Source organism: Carya illinoinensis, chromosome 5 (assembly GCF_018687715.1).
Source record: "Carya illinoinensis cultivar Pawnee chromosome 5, C.illinoinensisPawnee_v1, whole genome shotgun sequence".
Classification (NCBI taxonomy): domain Eukaryota; kingdom Viridiplantae; phylum Streptophyta; class Magnoliopsida; order Fagales; family Juglandaceae; genus Carya; species Carya illinoinensis.
The window spans coordinates 31,736,315-31,754,539 of record NC_056756.1 but is presented as its reverse complement, the minus strand read 5'-3'; the positions used below and the strand labels follow the sequence as shown (position 1 = coordinate 31,754,539).

At 36.0% G+C, this 18,225-nt stretch overlaps 2 protein-coding genes across 7 annotated transcripts; one reads left to right on the top strand and one right to left on the bottom strand.

Moving 5' to 3' along the window:
* The first annotated feature begins 222 nt into the window (after positions 1–222).
* On the top strand, positions 223–17,899 carry LOC122310496 (proteasome subunit beta type-7-B-like). 6 transcript variants are annotated; one of them, XM_043124385.1, is made up of 9 exons: positions 223–351; positions 585–748; positions 1,420–1,561; positions 1,712–1,808; positions 1,911–1,980; positions 2,074–2,178; positions 2,471–2,569; positions 2,670–2,757; positions 3,020–3,463. In XM_043124385.1, the coding sequence occupies exons 2-9, from the start codon at positions 605–607 to the stop codon at positions 3,178–3,180; spliced, it is 906 nt and encodes a 301-aa protein (XP_042980319.1). In that variant the 5' UTR covers positions 223–351; positions 585–604; the 3' UTR covers positions 3,181–3,463. The 6 variants fall into 6 exon arrangements, with proteins under 6 accessions (XP_042980319.1, XP_042980318.1, XP_042980323.1 ...); XM_043124384.1 differs by having other exon boundaries at positions 282–351; positions 514–748; XM_043124389.1 differs by lacking the exon at positions 223–351 and having other exon boundaries at positions 560–748; positions 3,104–3,463.
* Positions 3,642–7,227, bottom strand: LOC122310495 (glycosyl hydrolase 5 family protein-like). The gene is made up of 4 exons (XM_043124383.1): positions 6,678–7,227; positions 5,206–5,453; positions 4,561–5,081; positions 3,642–4,455 (listed from the first exon to the last, which is right to left on the bottom strand). The coding sequence occupies exons 1-4, from the start codon at positions 7,071–7,073 to the stop codon at positions 4,013–4,015; spliced, it is 1,608 nt and encodes a 535-aa protein (XP_042980317.1). The 5' UTR covers positions 7,074–7,227; the 3' UTR covers positions 3,642–4,012.
* Positions 17,900–18,225: the final 326 nt, after the last annotated feature.

The window sequence follows — 18,225 nt, the reverse complement described above, 5'->3', positions numbered from 1 at the left end:
TAAGCCAGTTAATATTGGTGAATACAATCTGTTAGTTCCTAAATATTGTTCATCTAATTAACCTTAATAATATAATTTAAAAAAATTAAGTAAACAAGGACAAAAATTCCCTAGAATTTATAAAATTTAAAGATATTATAAATTCATAAGAGAGAATAATGAATTCGTACGGCTCCTGTTTTATAGTCCTAAAACGACTGTTCGTTTGATACAAAGTGGGTCGTTTAGAGGCCTCTAATTATTCCACTTTCTTCCGCTCCAAGCTTACACTGTTAAATTAACTTCGGAGGCTATGGATTCATCATTCTCTCATTCGGAAACTTTCTTCTGCTTTGCCCATATATCTCTCAGGTACATTTCAATTCCTTCTAGCTTCCATGACACCTTGAACACAGAATTTAAATTATGGAATGTATCTGATTTTAGTTCCTAGTTGAGCATAGAAAATCATAAAATCAGGGCTCTCTCTGTTAAATTCTCGTTTTTATTTAATTTTTCCTGTTTTCCTTTCAGGGATTAAACCCTAGCTGTGGTGTTTCATTTTACAGTGATTATATAAGAGTTTTTCTTTATTGGATGAGTAGGTTTGTTTGTGGAATTCAAAATGGCTCAGGTAGCTGTGGAGGTTCCTCCTAAGGGTGGATTCAGTTTCGATTTGTGTAGACGCAATGAAATGCTTTCTAACAAAGGTGTACCACCTCCTTCTTTTCGAAAAACTGGGACAACTATTGTTGGGTTAATATTTCAGGTATGTTGCGTTTGGTTTGCAGCAGTGTTTGACCTTTAAACCAGTTTGTTTGTTGCCGTATTGGGTTCTAGATTTACTCTATCTCTGGCTACGACCATTATAATTAGCAATTTATGCAAAGAAGAGCTGCGTCACTTTTTTAGCTAAATTTGATGCGGATCTCATATGCTCATATGATTTACAGGGCAGAATATGTAATTCATTAAATAACCTCTGTGTAAATATGGATTTTGTTTTGGATTTGGGAACTTCTCGGGATATGCTCCTAGTTCACTTCTGTTAGATTGGTATGCTTGAATTTTTCTTTTTCTTTTTTTTTGACATGCAAAAGTAAAATTTTTTTGATAGTAAAAGGCATAGCCCAAGTTTATAGGGAGTATACATCGAACATGCCTAATCCTTATGTCTTTTTAACGTACTTTTCACAAATTTGTTTACCAGCCTCCAATGTGTAACTTTGATGCTGGTTGATACTAATGACCTTATCATTTTCTGTTTGAGGAAGTGGGGTTGGCGGTGTGGCTGTGCCTGTACTTATCAGATATTCTTTTGTAGTTAACTTCTTATAGGGCCTTTTATGTAGGTCCTTTTGTTTTTCAGATTTCCTTGCATTTCCTGTGGAGTTAAATATTTTTGAGCTTTCTAATCTAGTTTTCTCCATTTGTACCTAGCATGGTGTTATTCTAGGGGCAGACACAAGAGCCACCGAAGGACCTATAGTTTGTGACAAAAATTGTGAGAAAATTCATTATATGGCACCCAATATTTATTGCTGTGGAGCAGGAACTGCTGCTGATACAGAGGCTGTAACAGGTTTATTTATTTATATATTGGACTCATATATTCCTTTAGAATTTAACATAGCATGTAGTTGTTTTTATGCTTCTGCTACATGCTTATATCTATGTCCATCTTTTGAGACTTTGTGGTTATACTCTGTTTTTGTGATGCTGATCTTTGTAGACATGGTCAGTTCGCAACTGCAGCTGCATCGATATCACACTGGTCGAGAATCAAGGGTTGTCACTGCTCTTACTCTTTTGAAATCTCACCTTTTCAAGTAAGCTCATTTTGTGTTGATAATGTTGCTTGCAATGTAACAATATAGTCGTTATTCAACATGACAACTTAATCAGGCCTAACTGCTTGGTTACTTGTTCAGCTACCAAGGTTACGTTCAAGCTGCTTTGGTGCTTGGTGGAGTTGATGCTAATGGTCCGCATTTGCACACTGTGAGTTGGGTTCCATTTGTGAACATCTGAACTCCTATTGTTTCTTGTTGCACACGATACTTACATTACAAGGTGAATTATTTTTGTTGCCAGATCTACCCCCATGGATCCACAGACACTTTGCCATTTGCTACAATGGGTTCTGGTTCCCTTGCTGCGATGGCTGTTTTCGAGTCAAAGTATCATGAAGGCTTGACAGTAAGCTACTATCTAGTCTCTACTATATGGTTTAAGTGCTTTTAACTCGAACTTTGGCCTATCCAATTTTCTGTCAAGTAAATCAGAGTTTTTTCTTTTCTTTTTGTCTTTTTCTTTTTTATGTCACCATCACATCAAACCATGTGATTTAATCTGGTTTGGAAAGATTCTTGTATTATTTTAGCTGAAGTTGGGCTTAAAAAGAAAAGTTTATGGTCATTAGTTACTGGATATTACATACTTGCATGTTTCCACAGCTGATGATTTTCTCTGAAAAAAAAAAAAATTGTAGAAGGATGAAGGAATAAATTTGGTGTGTGAGGCTATTTGCTCTGGCATTTTCAATGACTTAGGAAGTGGAAGCAATGTGGATGTTTGCGTAATAACTAAGGTTTGTGGTTCTTCACTTCATACCATTGAACATAAGTTTACTTTTTGGATGCTTTTTCCTTCTCCTCATACATATAATTTTGATTATGCTTGTGGCTTAGGGTCACAAAGAGTACCTGAGAAACCACCAGTTGCCAAATCCTCGCACATATGTCAGTTCCAAAGGATTTTCGTTTCCCAAGAAGACTGGTCAGTAATTCTATCCTAAACCTTTATTTTCTATGTGTCAATTTGTAGAAGTAAATTGACATGTTGTTTAGGCTATTATCTTTTAATGAATGATGGATGAGATGCAAGTATGGTTTGCAACTATGACAATTGTACCTAATTATTTAAATGATAACCAACTTCTCCCTGATTGACAATTGTACCTAATTATTTAAATGATAACGAACTTCTCCCTGATTCTTCTTAGATAGATTTCACTCCATTTGTTTTCACTTTTCTTTAGTGGAGCTGCGTTATGCAAGGACCATAATTACCCCCTGTATTTTGCATGCAAATTTATGCATATGTTGGGCTATTGATGCTCCAGTACCATCGGTTTTTCATTGTAGCAGAAGTTCTATTGACAAGGGTTACGCCATTGCAAGAAAAGGTGGAAGTGATTGAACGAGGAGATGCAATGGAAGAATGAGATCTGTGGTTGAACTCCATGTTGCAACTTGAATGAATTTCTTTTCCACTTCAATTGCTTCTATATCACTTCATGTAGTTACGAATCTGGGTTTATAGTTAATTTCAAACTCTTTTTCTATTTTTTTTTGCTAATTTATTAAGCTGGACATCAGTTGACCTTTGGGTCCTAATTTTCAGGACATGCCTTAAAATTATTAAAAATTATATCTTAGCTTGTAAAGCATGATTATTTGGAGAATTGTTTTCTTGTTTCTCAGCTTTGGAGCACCCCATTATTAATGTGGAGTTAATCAACTTGGTTAGCATAGAATATGCGAGGACTAGATGCTATCTGCTAGATTTTGTTTCTGTTTTAGTTTTTGTTTCTTTCTTCTTCTTTTTTATTTGTTTGCTGAATTGCTAGATTTTGTATGAACCAACAATGTCAGCCCTGGTTTAGAGGGAAAATAATCAGCTGCGTTAGAATATGAGCCAATAATTCACTTCCAGAAACTAACAGCACAATCAATTTGCTCCAGTACACTGATCTTAGTTTTGTCAACCAAGTGACCTTTTGGATTTTTATTTTATTTCTCATGGCTATAGATTTCTTTTTTGGTTTTATTTTGTTTTTCCGTGTATTGAAATTTCCAGTGGGACTAATAGTTATGGGCATATTGAGGAGCTTCACAATTTCTATCTATGCGTCTTGATCAATTGTGAATGGTTTGCCAGATTGCTCTCCTTCTCTCGACTACTGCTCTCTTGCGGATCTAGAAAATATCCCTATATAATCCTTACCCAAGTAGAGCCAATATCGACTTTATTAGAATATTTCTTTAGAATTTGAACTTCTTGCACTGTCAACAAGCTTGAACCACTGGCTTCCTGGATCACACATGTTGTCTCTGCTTATGCATTTGCAAGTAGTTGTGACTAAGTTATTGCTGGAGTCTACATCTAGGCAAACAGTAGTACCATTGCCAACCTTCGTTGAGAGGTGCATCTGAGAATCTGAGATGAGTTCCCATTTGGACCCAGGAACGGTGCAAATTATTCCAAGTGTTGCTGGATCATCCAATTCTTCTGCTTGTAAGCAGTAAAATGTTCCCATTAGTTTCAAAGTCTTCTGGGATGTATAACTCCAGGCTGCAGAGTTGGTGCAGGGACCCAACCTGAGTGGTTCCAGGAGGGATTTTCTTAGGACACAGAGACCCGTTAATGGATGGAAAATTACTTTGTGTCGATTAGTTTCTTCAAGGCCTGGCCCTGCAAGTCAAAATTGAGTGCATCCTGGGATATGTCATTCCAAGTCTATAGACTAATGTAGAATATATATACCTTGAAAAGGAGGATTGCATTAAACCATTATACCTTGAAAAGGAAATTGCAGAGTAGAGATTCTTTTCAACAAGCTTGGATTTCTAATATCACACCAATTCCAATCAAGCACCCCATAGTACTCACTCAACCCAATGACTCCCTCTCTCAAATAATAACTCCCAACAAGTGTCCAGAGTGCCCAATCTAGGTCATGTTCTGCAGCCACGGCCATGAAGCAATTAAAATACCTATTGTCGTTCACAACTGTTCCTCTCATGTCTATCCCAAATTCACTCATGAACAATGGCCAGCCCTGCTCCAGCAAGAACCCCGATAATCTCATCATGTTATCCACCACTCTCCCACACACTTGATTGGGGTTCCCAGATTCCCATGCCTTCCCATCCGTAAACCCATACCAATGCATCTCATATACTAGCTTCCCAGTGAATGTGATGTTCACTGGTTGATCGCGGATGAACGACAAGTCCTTGTCATAGTTCAGACCGGAGAGAATGACCAGAACATCCGGGTTTGCTGAATGCACTGCTTCTGCTCCTTTCTGCATGTACCTAGTTCAAGATTTCATTATGAAAACTGAAATTTTGATATGAAGAGCACAACAAAGAACTGAACGAAAAGAAATAAATCCCATCATGTACCATTAATGAAGAAGAGAATGTAGTATAGTACTACCTGTACCAATCATTAACGTTCTGTCTGGCGCCTCGGAGCTCATTCCTCAAGCTCATCCCAACCACATTGGCCACACCATTGAAGATTGTGGCCATCCGAGTTAGCCCCTTAACCCAGAGGTCAGGGTTGAAATACTCATCTCCAAAGAAGCCATTACGATCAGAGCTGCTACAACACCAACCTGGCTTGCTTATGTGATTGTCCAATATGACCATCACATTGTTAGTTCCCAGGCTAGACACCACCGCCTGGGATACAAACATTATGAGCAATATTATATGAAGGAAAATATTTTAGCCACAAAAAAATTGTATAAAAGTAAATCTGCAAACTGATATGATTTGATGTGGTACGTCAGATTGTAAAGTTACTTTTATTATAAAACAGATTTTATGAATTTCATAAAACCATAATAGTTTGTAAGTTTATTTTGTGTAATTTTTTTTTGTATCTGTAGCAGTCCTTTTATAAGAATATTATTTATATATATATATATATATATATATATATATATATATAAATAGGTCCCTTCATTCATGAGAAGTGTTATAATCACAAAAAGATCATATAAAAGTAAATCACAAACTGGCATAATTTCATATGTTATATTAAATCTAGCTAATTTACATTAAAAGTAACTTTATAATCTAATGTATTACATCAAATTACGTCAGTTTGTAGATTTACTTTTGTAGAATCACTTTTGTAGAATCTCTTTGTGACTAAAACATTTCTCTTCATGTAATTATGAGAGACTACCATAGCACACAAATAGAGATATCTCTGCATGTGAAAGTTGAAAGATATATTATGATAACATTTTGAAGCGTGAAGCAAAAGCAAATGGGTTTAGAATATCGTATCACTCGGAAGAAAGTTAGGAGCATACAAACATAAGTATCATTGTCATGGGCAACTGGGCATCGCCATCAGCCTAATTGTCATTGTTATCATACTTATTATCGTCAATTTCTATTAAATCTATAGCTTATAGCATTTATTCTATGCTTAAAGAAACGCAAGCGCATGGGATCAGCTTTAATGGGAAGTGGCAAACATTAAAATCACCAAAATGCAGACGTACAGTATCTCATCATCTTCTTTATTTGATGAGGGTATCGAACATTAATTAGGAGGGAGTGGGGAGATTAGGGTATCGACTGACAGTTTCAAATGCTTACGTGGCCGCATTCTGTTGGTTACTATGACTGCAAACTTACAAAGACTACATACACCTAAGCTGAGCTCATCGTGCAGTAAACCAAACCCGTGAAGAACCCAACTGAGTTCCCTTGTTTGTCCTAGTCTGATCTGAAACTTACATATATATCACAAACAAAAGCTAACAATGTCCAATTCCTTCATGGTTTGTTTATCTCGCATTCGTTTTCTTCTTTGAATGTTGTACTGGTAAGAGAATAAATTTCGAAAAGAAGAATATATATATATATATATAGGTATTTTGTTGTAACCTGGAATGCTTGTATGAGAGAAAGATCAAGGATGGAGGGGTTGTTGGCTTGGATTCCGGCAATGGATTCAGACAGCCCAAGATTCTGAAAGGACTGCCGCACAGTGAGAGAAGCCAGAGAGTCATTGGTGGCCAAGAAAAGAGGCCAAGTGAGCCTAACACAATTAAATCCCATGGACTTAATCCTCCCAGAGATGGCATCCACGGGCTGCTTACTAAGGCCCTCAGCCACCACGACTTCCATGTGTGAAACCCAGTTCAGGCATGCCAACTTCACCCTTTGCCCTTCTCCGTCGACGATCCACCGTGAATTGGTGTATAGTGGCAAGGCCATGACAGTGGGGAAGATTATAGGAACCCATAGAAGAGAGAGGAAGGAGAAGAAGAACCTCCCCATATTAATTTTTGGACTATGGAGTATGGAGGAGTAGGGAAGGTGGAGATCAACTGGTACACCTATTTATATGATGGCCTGAGCCATGTCTAACTACTTCTTGTATATAATGGGGAAAAAAAAAACGAACAGTTTTCGCAATCCTATCTTTTTGTTATCACTGTGCCACCATCTTTCTACCGTTCATAAGTTGCATTCAAGATAAATATATAGATATATAAATATATATATATATTATATATATATATATATATATATTCACATTGTAAGGAACTCCCCACAACCTAACCTTAAAAAGGTACATTTGTCATGTTCGAATTTTGTTCCCCGTGAATAAAAATGTGGCATCTTGCCGACACATGCACCAGGGGATGGTGATACCATGCTCTTTGAAAGATGGACCATTTAGGTACGTATAAAATAGTTTTTTTAAAGTTAATACGACGTTTAGTGGATTTTGATAAGATGTTTAGCGGATTTTAAATCAGTTCCTATGAAAACAAAAGAAAAGAAAAGAAATTGAAAAAGTATTACAAAGATAATGACATTGCATTTAACCAACTTTTGTTAAATAATTGACCAGAAATGTTAAGGTATCAATGTATCATTCTCCAGATTTAGATTGTTAAATTGATTTTTGGCCAATTCTGGATCAAATGCTTTTTCCCTTTTTAAAATTTAGAATTTTCATTCTATCACAAGAGCATATCAATGACAAGCCCCTGCATTGAATTCGTCTTCTTCTTTTAATATAAAAGGAAAAAGCGGGTTTATTGAACTCTTTTTGCCACGAAAACGCAACGCATTATTGACTACCATGCATTAGTGATGACATTTAAAAAAAAAAATCAAACATCTTTAAACATTTAGAAAAAAATATCAATACATTAATAGGCACTTCCTTAATTATTAAGTAAAAATATTTTAAAAATAAAACAAAAAACATGAACAGTCAAATTCAGGAAATATGTTGATTTTCCTATTTTAAAATGGAGTCACTTTGTGGATTGAGCGCGGTAAATGTGAAGTACCCATCATCGTTGTAGCCACGCCAAGTAAAGGGGATATGTTGGTATGAAGGCATATGTAAGTTAAGCTGAAGAAAATGCACCCCTTTCCCATTACTTTCACCCCTTTCTTTGGTCGCAAGGGATAATGACCCTTTATTTCAAACTTTTTTGGTCTTTGAAAGACTTCCAAGGCAATGCACATTGGCCATATATATATATATATATATATAGCATTCCTTTTGTATTTATCATGTTCTTTCTTTTCTTTTTCCCTAAAAAAGACATATTAATTGATGGTCAAAGTGGGGTGAGGTATTGTAATAAAACCAGCACATTTATCACGGATACATCTACAAGAAAAAAAATGTAGAAAATTGAGAAAAATTCATGCCCTCATTGGGTTTTCCTTGACTATATAATACGGTATGTTGACTATGGTTTTCAAAAATGATTAATGTTATGGATAAGTCTTAAAATTACAAGTCTTTTGTGTAAAAAAAAAAAAGTGAAATTTCCCGTAAAAAAATAGATTTTTCACACTTTTTCATGATAAGCCCATTTTTTTTTTTAATAAAAAAAATACATGAAGTTTGTACATTTATAAACTTGTATATATTATTATTCTTAAAGAAAAGTATACCTATTAGACTCTTCGACCAATGAGAGCTTTGTGGATAATTGAAAAATACGAAAATAAATGATTTATACAAATTCCAAATAGAAAAATCATGCGCAAGCTGCCTTTGTAAAAAAGTGGACCCATATTAAAAAAATATAAAAAAATATTCTTTTTTATAGATGGCCTATGAGGGACTTGTCTATTTGAAACTTATACCTAGTATTAGAACTCACATACGAAAGACAATACTAACACATCACAGTACATGGGACTCATATAAAATATGTAGATGGTCATAATGAGCATATTTTAAAGATCTAAGACTAGTATAAACTAATAAATCAGGACATGTAACTGGGGGTGAGCATCGACTTAGTCAAAATTAGATTCTCCTATATCCGACTTTGATTTTGTTGGAGTTCAAATCTGAACTCCGACTTGTCAGAGTGGAGTTTGAATGAAGTTAGATTTAGGCTTTTAACTTTGGGTGGTTTTTTTTTTTTTTAGCTTCATATTTAGCCCATTAAAAAAAAAGTGGCCTTTCAAATTTCAGTTTTTCCATAAAAATGAAAACTAAAACTAAAGCATTTACTACTAATTTACTTCTATACTAATATCTAACTTATTTTTATACTAGACTTATACTATAGTGCCTAATTACATGTTATCATACTATAGTATTACATATTATTTTTAATGTTTAATTACATGTTATTCTATTATATTAGTATCTAACTTATTAATAACTTATTTCTACACTAGACTTGTGTCTAGTGTCTAATTGCATATTATTATACTTTAGTAAATTAGTATATGTTATTAACTTATTACACTAGACTTATCTAAATGCTAGTGTCTAACTTATTTCTATGCTTGATAGTATGGTAATAATACTATGATGTTTACATATACTAAACTATCATTAGTCAATTTATATTATAGTATAAATATATTATTTTAGAGCTACTAGTATATTATTAAATTTAACTATATAAGTTCTAATTATATAACTATATAAGTATACTAGTATATATGATAAATATATATTTTATAACATGTGTACAATAGGATTTCGGCTTCCCCAACACACTCTTGATACAAAAGAAACCTCCCCCCGAGAGAAGAGATCTAAATGCTCAAAACAGAGAGAGAGAGAGAGAGAGAGAGAGAGAGAGAGAGAGAGAGAGAGAGGGCTTCGAGGGTTTTCGTTTAATGGGTTATATATATATAGAACTTGGGTACCGAATTTTAAACCTGGAACCTGGGTTTCATAACCCACATGGACCAAATTGGTCCAGATTTTTGTAACGCGGGTTCGGCCCAGATCAAATCCGAGCCAGAACCAGATTATTCGGGTTCCGAACCAGGCCAGAAAAAAAATCTGGCCCGGATGAACAGTCCTAATCAAAAGGTTCCCTTTCGGAAATTGGGTTGAACACTACATCATAAAGTGAACCCAAGGCCGTAAGCCTAACCAGTGGAAACCAAGGCGCGACTGCCAAGAAGCATTAATGCGAATTTCAAGTCTAAACGGACAAAAGGTAATAATCTGTGATACTCGCTTGGAACATTAATGCCTCATTTGTGAGATGAGATGTGATGAGATAACATATTTAGTTGAAAGTTAAATAAAATATTGTTATAATATAATATTTTAATATTAATTTAATTTTAGAATTCAAAAATTTTAAATTACTTATTATATTTTATTTGAAAATTTGAAAAAATTGTAATGATTATATTAGATTAGATAGTTTAGTATTTGGCAACTAAACCAAGCCTAATTCCTCTCAGCATGGTATTTAGCATACAACAAATTTGATGCGCAACCCAGTAAGGACTAGAATGGATTAGACTCTAAGGCAAGCTTAACCAATTGAATATTAGGCCTCGTTTGTTTTCAGATATGAGATGAGATAAGTTGAATAAAATATTATTAGAAGATATTATTTTTATATTGAAATTTGAAAAAGTTGTATTGGGATTTGAAAAAGTTGAATTATTTATTTTATTTTATATGGAAATTTGAAAAAGTTGTAATTATTAAAATGAGATGAGATGAGATGAGAGTTTTATGAAAGTGAACAAGGCCTTAAGTGTATATAAGTGAAGGTCAAAGAACCACTTATAATGCCCCAATGGAAGGTCCAAACCATATAATTTTTACTCTAAAAAGACTAATTAATGATAAGTGAAGGCCAAAGCACACACCAAAGATAACATCATGATCCAAAAACAAAAACGCTCCATACACTCAATTCTTACTAATTTAGGCATTAGATGTGTTCCTAACCACACAGAGCCCCTCTTTCCTTTGTGGTGCAGGTTGCTAGAGATCATTCGCAAGAGTACAAAACATGTCCACAATAGTTAGTGTCATTTGTGGGATTTTTAAAATCTCAACATACCTTTCGTATACCTACAATGACACGTTATCAAGCAATACACGATCAAGAAACTACAACAACGAGCGAACAAGAAAACATGATGATGGAGGGAAGGTTCAGAGAAATGGAAGAGAGACTAGGAGGATGACTCAAGAGATGGAGAGCCTACAATGCAAAAATAGAGCTCTTAGGCAAAGAAGTGTAGAAAATGTTGCATCAAGCCATAGAGAGAAACGAGGCAAAGTCATAAAATGCTTGCAGATTGAACTTCGATGACGAGGAGAAAAGGAAGATGCACCAAGACCTGTGCAATCTCATGGGCAAATATGAGGACATGGTCAAAAAGATAGGCACATCCTCATATGTTGACCACCTACTTAACAACACCGACTTTTCCTACAGCAGTGTACCTCTTGACTGTCTAGCAGGGGGAGGACAAGAGTTTAAAGGCCTATCTCCCTAGATTTAAAGATGAGTGCATGATGGTGGATGATCAAGATGAGAAGATTACGCTAACGACCCTCTTAGAAGTTATTTGGCTCAGGAATCCACTCATGAAGAAGTTGGCAAGAAAAGTCTCAACAACATTACGAGCGTTCATGGATAGGACGAATGACTTCATCAACGCCAAAGATAGTCTCAGGGCCTTAACCACTCCAAGGAGGTCTGAGTTAGAGCAAGTAGAGAGTAGCTCGAAAAGAGTAAGCGACAGAAAAGATCAAGAGAAGGCGAGGAAAAGCTAGTATGATAGAAGGAGAGATGGAGGTGCACCCTCCTGAAATCAAAATTTAAGGTCAACGCATGCGAGTCTATATGTACAGACAAGAGGTGAGAAGCATGTGCAGGGCAATGATAATCAAAACAAGAGAACCCGCCACTTCTGTACCTACCACCATGTGGAAGGGCATAGGACAGAAGATTACTACACTCTAAAAATGAAAATAGGAACAATGAGGGAGAAAGGGGAGTTCGAGCAGTTAATTACCCAACATTACTCAACTAGAGGACAGTTATCAAATAGAGGCCTAGAGCAAACCCAAAGGCCTCATAAAAGTGAAAGCTCAAAGTGAAAAAGGACAATGCGAGGAAACCCTGAGGACACTCCTCACCAAAGTCCTAACAGGAACAATGCACTTCTAGGTGAGATTGGACAATTAAGAGAGGATTCGCCGTAGGCGAGCCGAAGTCCTCCAGCAAAAAGGCACATGCCCGAAAGGCCAGATACAAAGAAGTTTTTAGCATGGAGAGGTCACCAAAGCAAGCAATGGGCTAGAAGATGGTCGCCACATCCTTTGGTAACGAAGATTGCAAAGGGGCCCAATACCCTCAAGATAAGGCACTGGTAGTGTGATGTTGATAGTGGCCATCTACACTACTTAGAGAATTCTAATTGACATTGAAAACTTGGTTGATGTCCTTTTATGGGATGCTTTTATAAAAATGGGAGTTGACCAGAGTCGGCTATGCCCTTCGCCCATGCCGCTAAAAGGGTTCTCTGGAGACAAGGTCCAACCCGTAGGTACCATAACACTGCCTATATCTACGGGAATAGGGCCTTGCACAGCCACCACGAGGATCGGTTTCTTTGTAGTTAAGGCCCACTCCTCATATAACACCATCATCAAGCAACCAACCTTGAATAACTTAAAAGCCATTACTTTCACTTACCCCTTGAAAATGAATTTCTCGACAGAGGTGAGAGTAGGAGAAGTAATCGGCAAGCAAGAATTGGCATAAGAATACTACGTACCGAAGCTCAAGAGTGGAGGAAGGGACGTAAAAGTACTAGAAAGTTTAGGGTTCTACAAAGCTCCACCACCGCCACCACCCAAACTCATTGAGCATGAGGTCAAAATGAGGGATGAGAAAAGCATAAGGCAAGCGGAGGCTGATGAACCTCACACAAAGACGTGTTCACCTGGAACCATGAATACATGAATCGATAATGAAGTCATTGAGCATTGCCTCTTTGTAAGCCCCAAAGCCAAGAAGGTCCGACAAAAGTGAAAGAGCTTTAGCACCGAAAAATACACAACAATAGCTGAAGCAGTGGAATGGCTCTCCAATGTAGTTTTGGTAAAGAAGTTAAATGGCAAGTGGAGAATATGTATTGACTTCACCAATTAAAACAAACCATGCACAAAAGATAACTTCCCCTTTTAGCGTATCAACCTGATAGTGTACTCCTTGGCAGGTCATCGAATACTAAGTTTCATGGATGCCTATTCTGGATACAACCAAACTCGAACTAACCCAGATGATTAGGAGAAGACTTCTTTTATCATAAATCGGGGACTATATTGCTACCATGTGATTCCCTTAAAAAAAGAATGTCAGGGCCACGTATCAAAGATTGGTGAACTACATGTTCAAAAATCAAATCATTCAAAACATGGAAGTTTATGTGGGTGATCTACTTATCAAGAGCAAGGAACCCGAGCTCCACATAGCTGACCTACAAGAAGCTTTCACTATCCTGCAGAAATACAAGATGAAGCTCAACCTGACAAAACACACCTTTGGTGTGGACTTAGGCAAATTCTTGGGCTTCATGATCTTAGAAAGAGGAATAGAGACCATCCTGAAAAGATTAGGGTGATAATCGACATGAAGCTGCCTCAAAATATAAAAGTTAATTTGCTGGATGGTAACACTTAATAGATTTATCTCCAAATCAATAGACAAATGTATACCTTAATTCAAAGTGTTAAGGAAGCTCTAGTCCTGGAATGAAGAATATGACCAAGCATGTGAAAAACAATGCTTCTCCGCACCTCTCTTGACATGCATCTCGTTAGAGGAAGCACAATACGTGATGACAAAAAGACATGAAGAGGTAGGAGCATAAGAATAAACCAACAAACCGGAAAACCGGCCCGGACAGGTTGGTTTGGTCTGGTTTTTGACCCGTTCGATTCGAAATCGATTCTTTTATTTTAAAAACGGTCAAATCCGGTTCGGAATCGGTTTTATGTTTTCCAACATCGAACCGGACTGGACCGGACCTGTTCACATATTAGATATGTTTTATTAATTTTTAATATTATATATAATATATATAATTACGTATGAAATAATATATTATAATTTATAACATAACATTTTAATCTCAAACATGAATATTTATTTGATCATATGTTTTAAATATAAAATATATATATTAAATACATTTTATTACCTAATAGATTCTCAATATATATTTTTTTGATAAATACATTAGTAATATTAATATACTTAATATATTAAAACTGAAAAACCAGATCAAACCGGACCGAAACCTGTAAAACTGCGCGTACCGGTTTAAAGGGATAATCGGTGCGTAATTGATTTTTGAAAATACAAAACCGGTACAAACCGGTTAGGTCCTAAATTTTATCCAAAACCGGATCGAACCAGACCGGTTACACCCCTATGAAGGGGTGTTCGGGAGTCACTCTAGTAGGTGAGCTCTAGTAGGAAAGTGAGGGTATGGCCTCACGCCCTCAAAGACACAGAAGAATTTGTTAGGAAGTGTACAAAATGTTAGGTATATGCACTGGTGGCTCATTGCTCACCAGAAGAACTAACATCCTTCATGTCGCCAAAAGACCTATGCCATTGGGAAAAGGAGGCGTGAAGTTTATCAGCATCACCGTGGATTACTTCACGAAATAGATAGAAACAGAGGCCCTAGCAATGATCATGACTAATAGTATCATCAGATTCCTATGGAAAGCGATTGTATGCGGATTCAACAAACCACGAAGCATCATTTCAAAAAAATGGGCGGCAGTTCGATTCAGAACATTATCGTGATTAGTATGGCGAGCTAGGAATCAAATCAAATAATCCTTTTCAAAACACCCCCAAGCCAACAGACAAGTTGAGGCAACCAATAAAATGCTACTAGGGATCCTAAAGGAGAAGTTGACAAACAAAAGGGGACCTTGGGCCAGGGAACTTCTATAAGTGTAATGGGCATATGGAATAGCCACCAAAACTCCAATAAAGGAAACCCATTTTTCCCTAACTTATGGAAGCGAAGTATTAGTGCTAGTGGAAGTTGGAATGACAAGTTTCTGAGTCTAGCACTATGACAAAGAGTCTAGTAACAAAGGGTTGGAAGAACATATTGACATGTTGGAGGAAAGAATGGAAGAAGCAAAAAGGTAGATGGTGACTAATAAAAGGAAAGTAGAACACTACTTCAATATAAGGGTCAAGCTCCCACGTTTCGTTTCTTCTTCATCACCCATTATTCTCCCCTGCAATTTATTTCTTCTAGTAATGACACCTTGCTTCTTCAACATCTCTCTCTCTCTCTCTCTCTCTCTCTCTCTCTCTCTCATAATTGCTACAAGCGTTTCTTTCTAGCACTAACTTCATCATTACATTGTTAATATCGCCAACCGTAATGCTCGAAATTACTCTGAGGATGCCAAATCTTCTAGTGAAACGATAAAATTTTTGTCCTATAAATAGGCACTGGTTAAAGCACCCCATTCACACACAAACTTCTTTTTTCTTGTTTCAAGTTCTTGGTTTGGAACTCTCTGTTTCTCGTTTCTCATGTTCTGGTAAGCCCCTTTAGCTTAGTCTCTCTTACTTTGGACTTACTATGTTTTGTTAGGACATTCTAAATATTGTATAAGTTCCCTATCGTTGTTTTGAATATTACAAGATTGAGTATGGGTGTATGCATTTTTAACAATCATTTTGGTGAAATGTGTGTGTGTGTGTGTGTGTGTGTGTGTGTGAAAGAGGTTGAGATTTACATATAGAGCACCTTTAGTTGAGAAAATAATATGTTAATCCCTATAAACGGCACAACAGACCTGAAGGGGAGAATGATCCATTCCCGGCCCCGCTGGGATTCTAGGCCTGGATTGGTATTGTGTGGGCCCTTGGCAGTGATCCAGTACAGCTGTACAGTGTCGGTGAGTACATCCATGACAGTAAAAAGTAAATAAATGCAGAAAAATTAAAGATAGATGAATACACATATTTATATTGTTCGACACTGGGCCTACATTCACTGGGATTTGGGGAGGAAAGAAATCACCTTGACACCTTGACTTCCCTTTCTTCTCTGTCCCTCTTTCATCTCTCTTCATTTGTTCTCTAGTGATTGCCATTTGATGAGCTAAGCCTTAGAAACCATTTTGGACCTTGTGATATTTTACCCATTTACATAATGTTTGCTAGTTGTACATGCAAAGTTGCAGATTTTTTACTATTTCGGCATGTGGTTTTTGTTATTTGGTTCTTTAGTTTATGGTTATTGGTTGCTATCTATAGTTGCCGGTTAATGTGAAAGAACATATTTTGATATTTAATATATGATCTCACATTGGACACTTGATGATTTATGCAATGGATGGAGAACCTTGTGTCGATTGATTTTGTACCACTAGCTATTAGGGAAATTAGAGGATTCCCTAAGCCTAAATATTCGTATGGTAGGACAGAATTTTTACGTGTTATTACATTTATGCCTTTACTTTATAGGTTAGGATCCAACGTCGTGCTTTGAAAGTTGGACTTTTCTTTTATTTTTATTTTATTTTTAATTTTTATGTCTGGTTGGCATTACGTTGGGTTTGTATTTTTTTCATATCCTATGGGACTTTGTCGTCATTATCAAGCGGTAATTTGTGTATTGAAGTAAGTTGGTTTAATTAAGCTGTCATTTTTATTAAAATTTTCTGAAATCTTAATTTTTATTAAGTATGTATGAACTTCATGAAGGCTTGACAATAAGCTACTATCTAGCCTCTACTATATGGTGTAAGTGCTTTAACTTGAACTTTAGCCTATCCAATTTTCTATTGAGTAAGTCAGTTTCTTTTCTTTTTTCCTTTTTATTTTTTATGTCACAATCACATCAAACTATGTGATTTAATCTGGTTTGGAAAGATTCTTGTATTATTTTAGTTGAAGTTGTGCTTAAAGAGAAACTTTTATGTTGTCATTAGTTACTGGAGATTACATATTTGAATGTTTCCATAGCTAATGATTTTCCTGGGAAAAAAAAAAATTGTAGAAGGAAGAAGGAATAAACTTGGTGTGTGAGGCTATTTGCTCTAGCATTTTCAATGACTTAGGAAGTGGAAGCAATGTAGATGTTTGTGGTTCTTCACTTCATACTATTGAACATAAGTTTACTTTTTGGATGCATTTTTTTTCATCTCCTCATACATATAATTTTGATTATGCTTGTGGCTCAGAGTCACATAGGGTACCTGAGAAACCTCCAATTGCCAAATCCTCGCACATATGTCAGTTCCAAAGAACTTTCATTTCCCAAGAAGACTGGTTAGTAATTCTATCCTAAACCTTTATTTTCTATGTGTCAATTTGTAGAAGTATTGACATGTAGTTTAGGCCATTATCTTTTAATGAATGATGGATGAGATGCAAGTATGGTTTGCAACTATGACAATTGTACTTAATTATTTAAATGATAACCAACTTCTCCCTGATTCTTCTTAGATAGATTTCACTCCATTTGTTTTCACCTCTCTTTAGTGGGGCTAAGTTAGGCAAGGACCATAATTACCCCCTGTATTTTGCATGCAAATTTATGCATATGTCAGGCTATTGATACTTCGGTACCATCGGTTTTTCATCTTTGCAGAAGTTCTATTGACAAGGGTTACGCCATTGTAAGAAAAGGTGGAAGTGATTGAAGGAATAGATGCAAGGGAAGAATGAGATCTGTGGTTGAACTCCATGTTGCAACTTGAATGAATTTCTTTCCCACTTCAATTGCTTCTATATCACTTCATGTAGTTACGAATCTGGGTCTATAGTTAATTTCAAACTCTTTTTCTATTATTTGTCGCTGATTTATTAAGCTGGACATCAGTGTACCTTTGGGTCCTAATTTTCAGGACATGCATTAAAATTATTAAAAATTATATCTTAGCTTGTCAAGCATGATTATTTGGAGAATTGTTTTCTTGTTTCTGAGCTTTGGAGCACCCTGTTATTAATGTGGAATTAATCAACTTGGTTAGCATAGAAGATGCAAGAACTAGATGCTATCTGCTAGATTTTGTTTCTGTTTTAGTTTTTGTTTCTTTCTTCTTCTTTTTTATTTGTTTGCTGAATAGCTAGATTTTGTATGAACCAACAACGTCAGCCCTGGTTTAGAGGGA

Bases quoted from the DNA above. Each gene is read 5' to 3' on its own strand.
- LOC122310496 (XM_043124385.1), top strand. From the start codon at position 605: ATGGCTCAGGTAGCTGTGGAGGTTCCTCCTAAGGGTGGATTCAGTTTC. The intron at 1,809-1,910 runs GTAAGCTCATTT...TTACTTGTTCAG, and splicing joins TTGAAATCTCACCTTTTCAA to CTACCAAGGTTACGTTCAAG. The intron at 1,981-2,073 runs GTGAGTTGGGTT...TTTTGTTGCCAG, and splicing joins ATGGTCCGCATTTGCACACT to ATCTACCCCCATGGATCCAC.
- LOC122310495 (XM_043124383.1), bottom strand. From the start codon at position 7,073: ATGGGGAGGTTCTTCTTCTCCTTCCTCTCTCTTCTATGGGTTCCTATA. The intron at 5,454-6,677 runs GTTACAACAAAA...TTTGTATCCCAG, and splicing joins CTCTCATACAAGCATTCCAG to GCGGTGGTGTCTAGCCTGGG. The intron at 5,082-5,205 runs GTAGTACTATAC...ATCTTGAACTAG, and splicing joins AACGTTAATGATTGGTACAG to GTACATGCAGAAAGGAGCAG.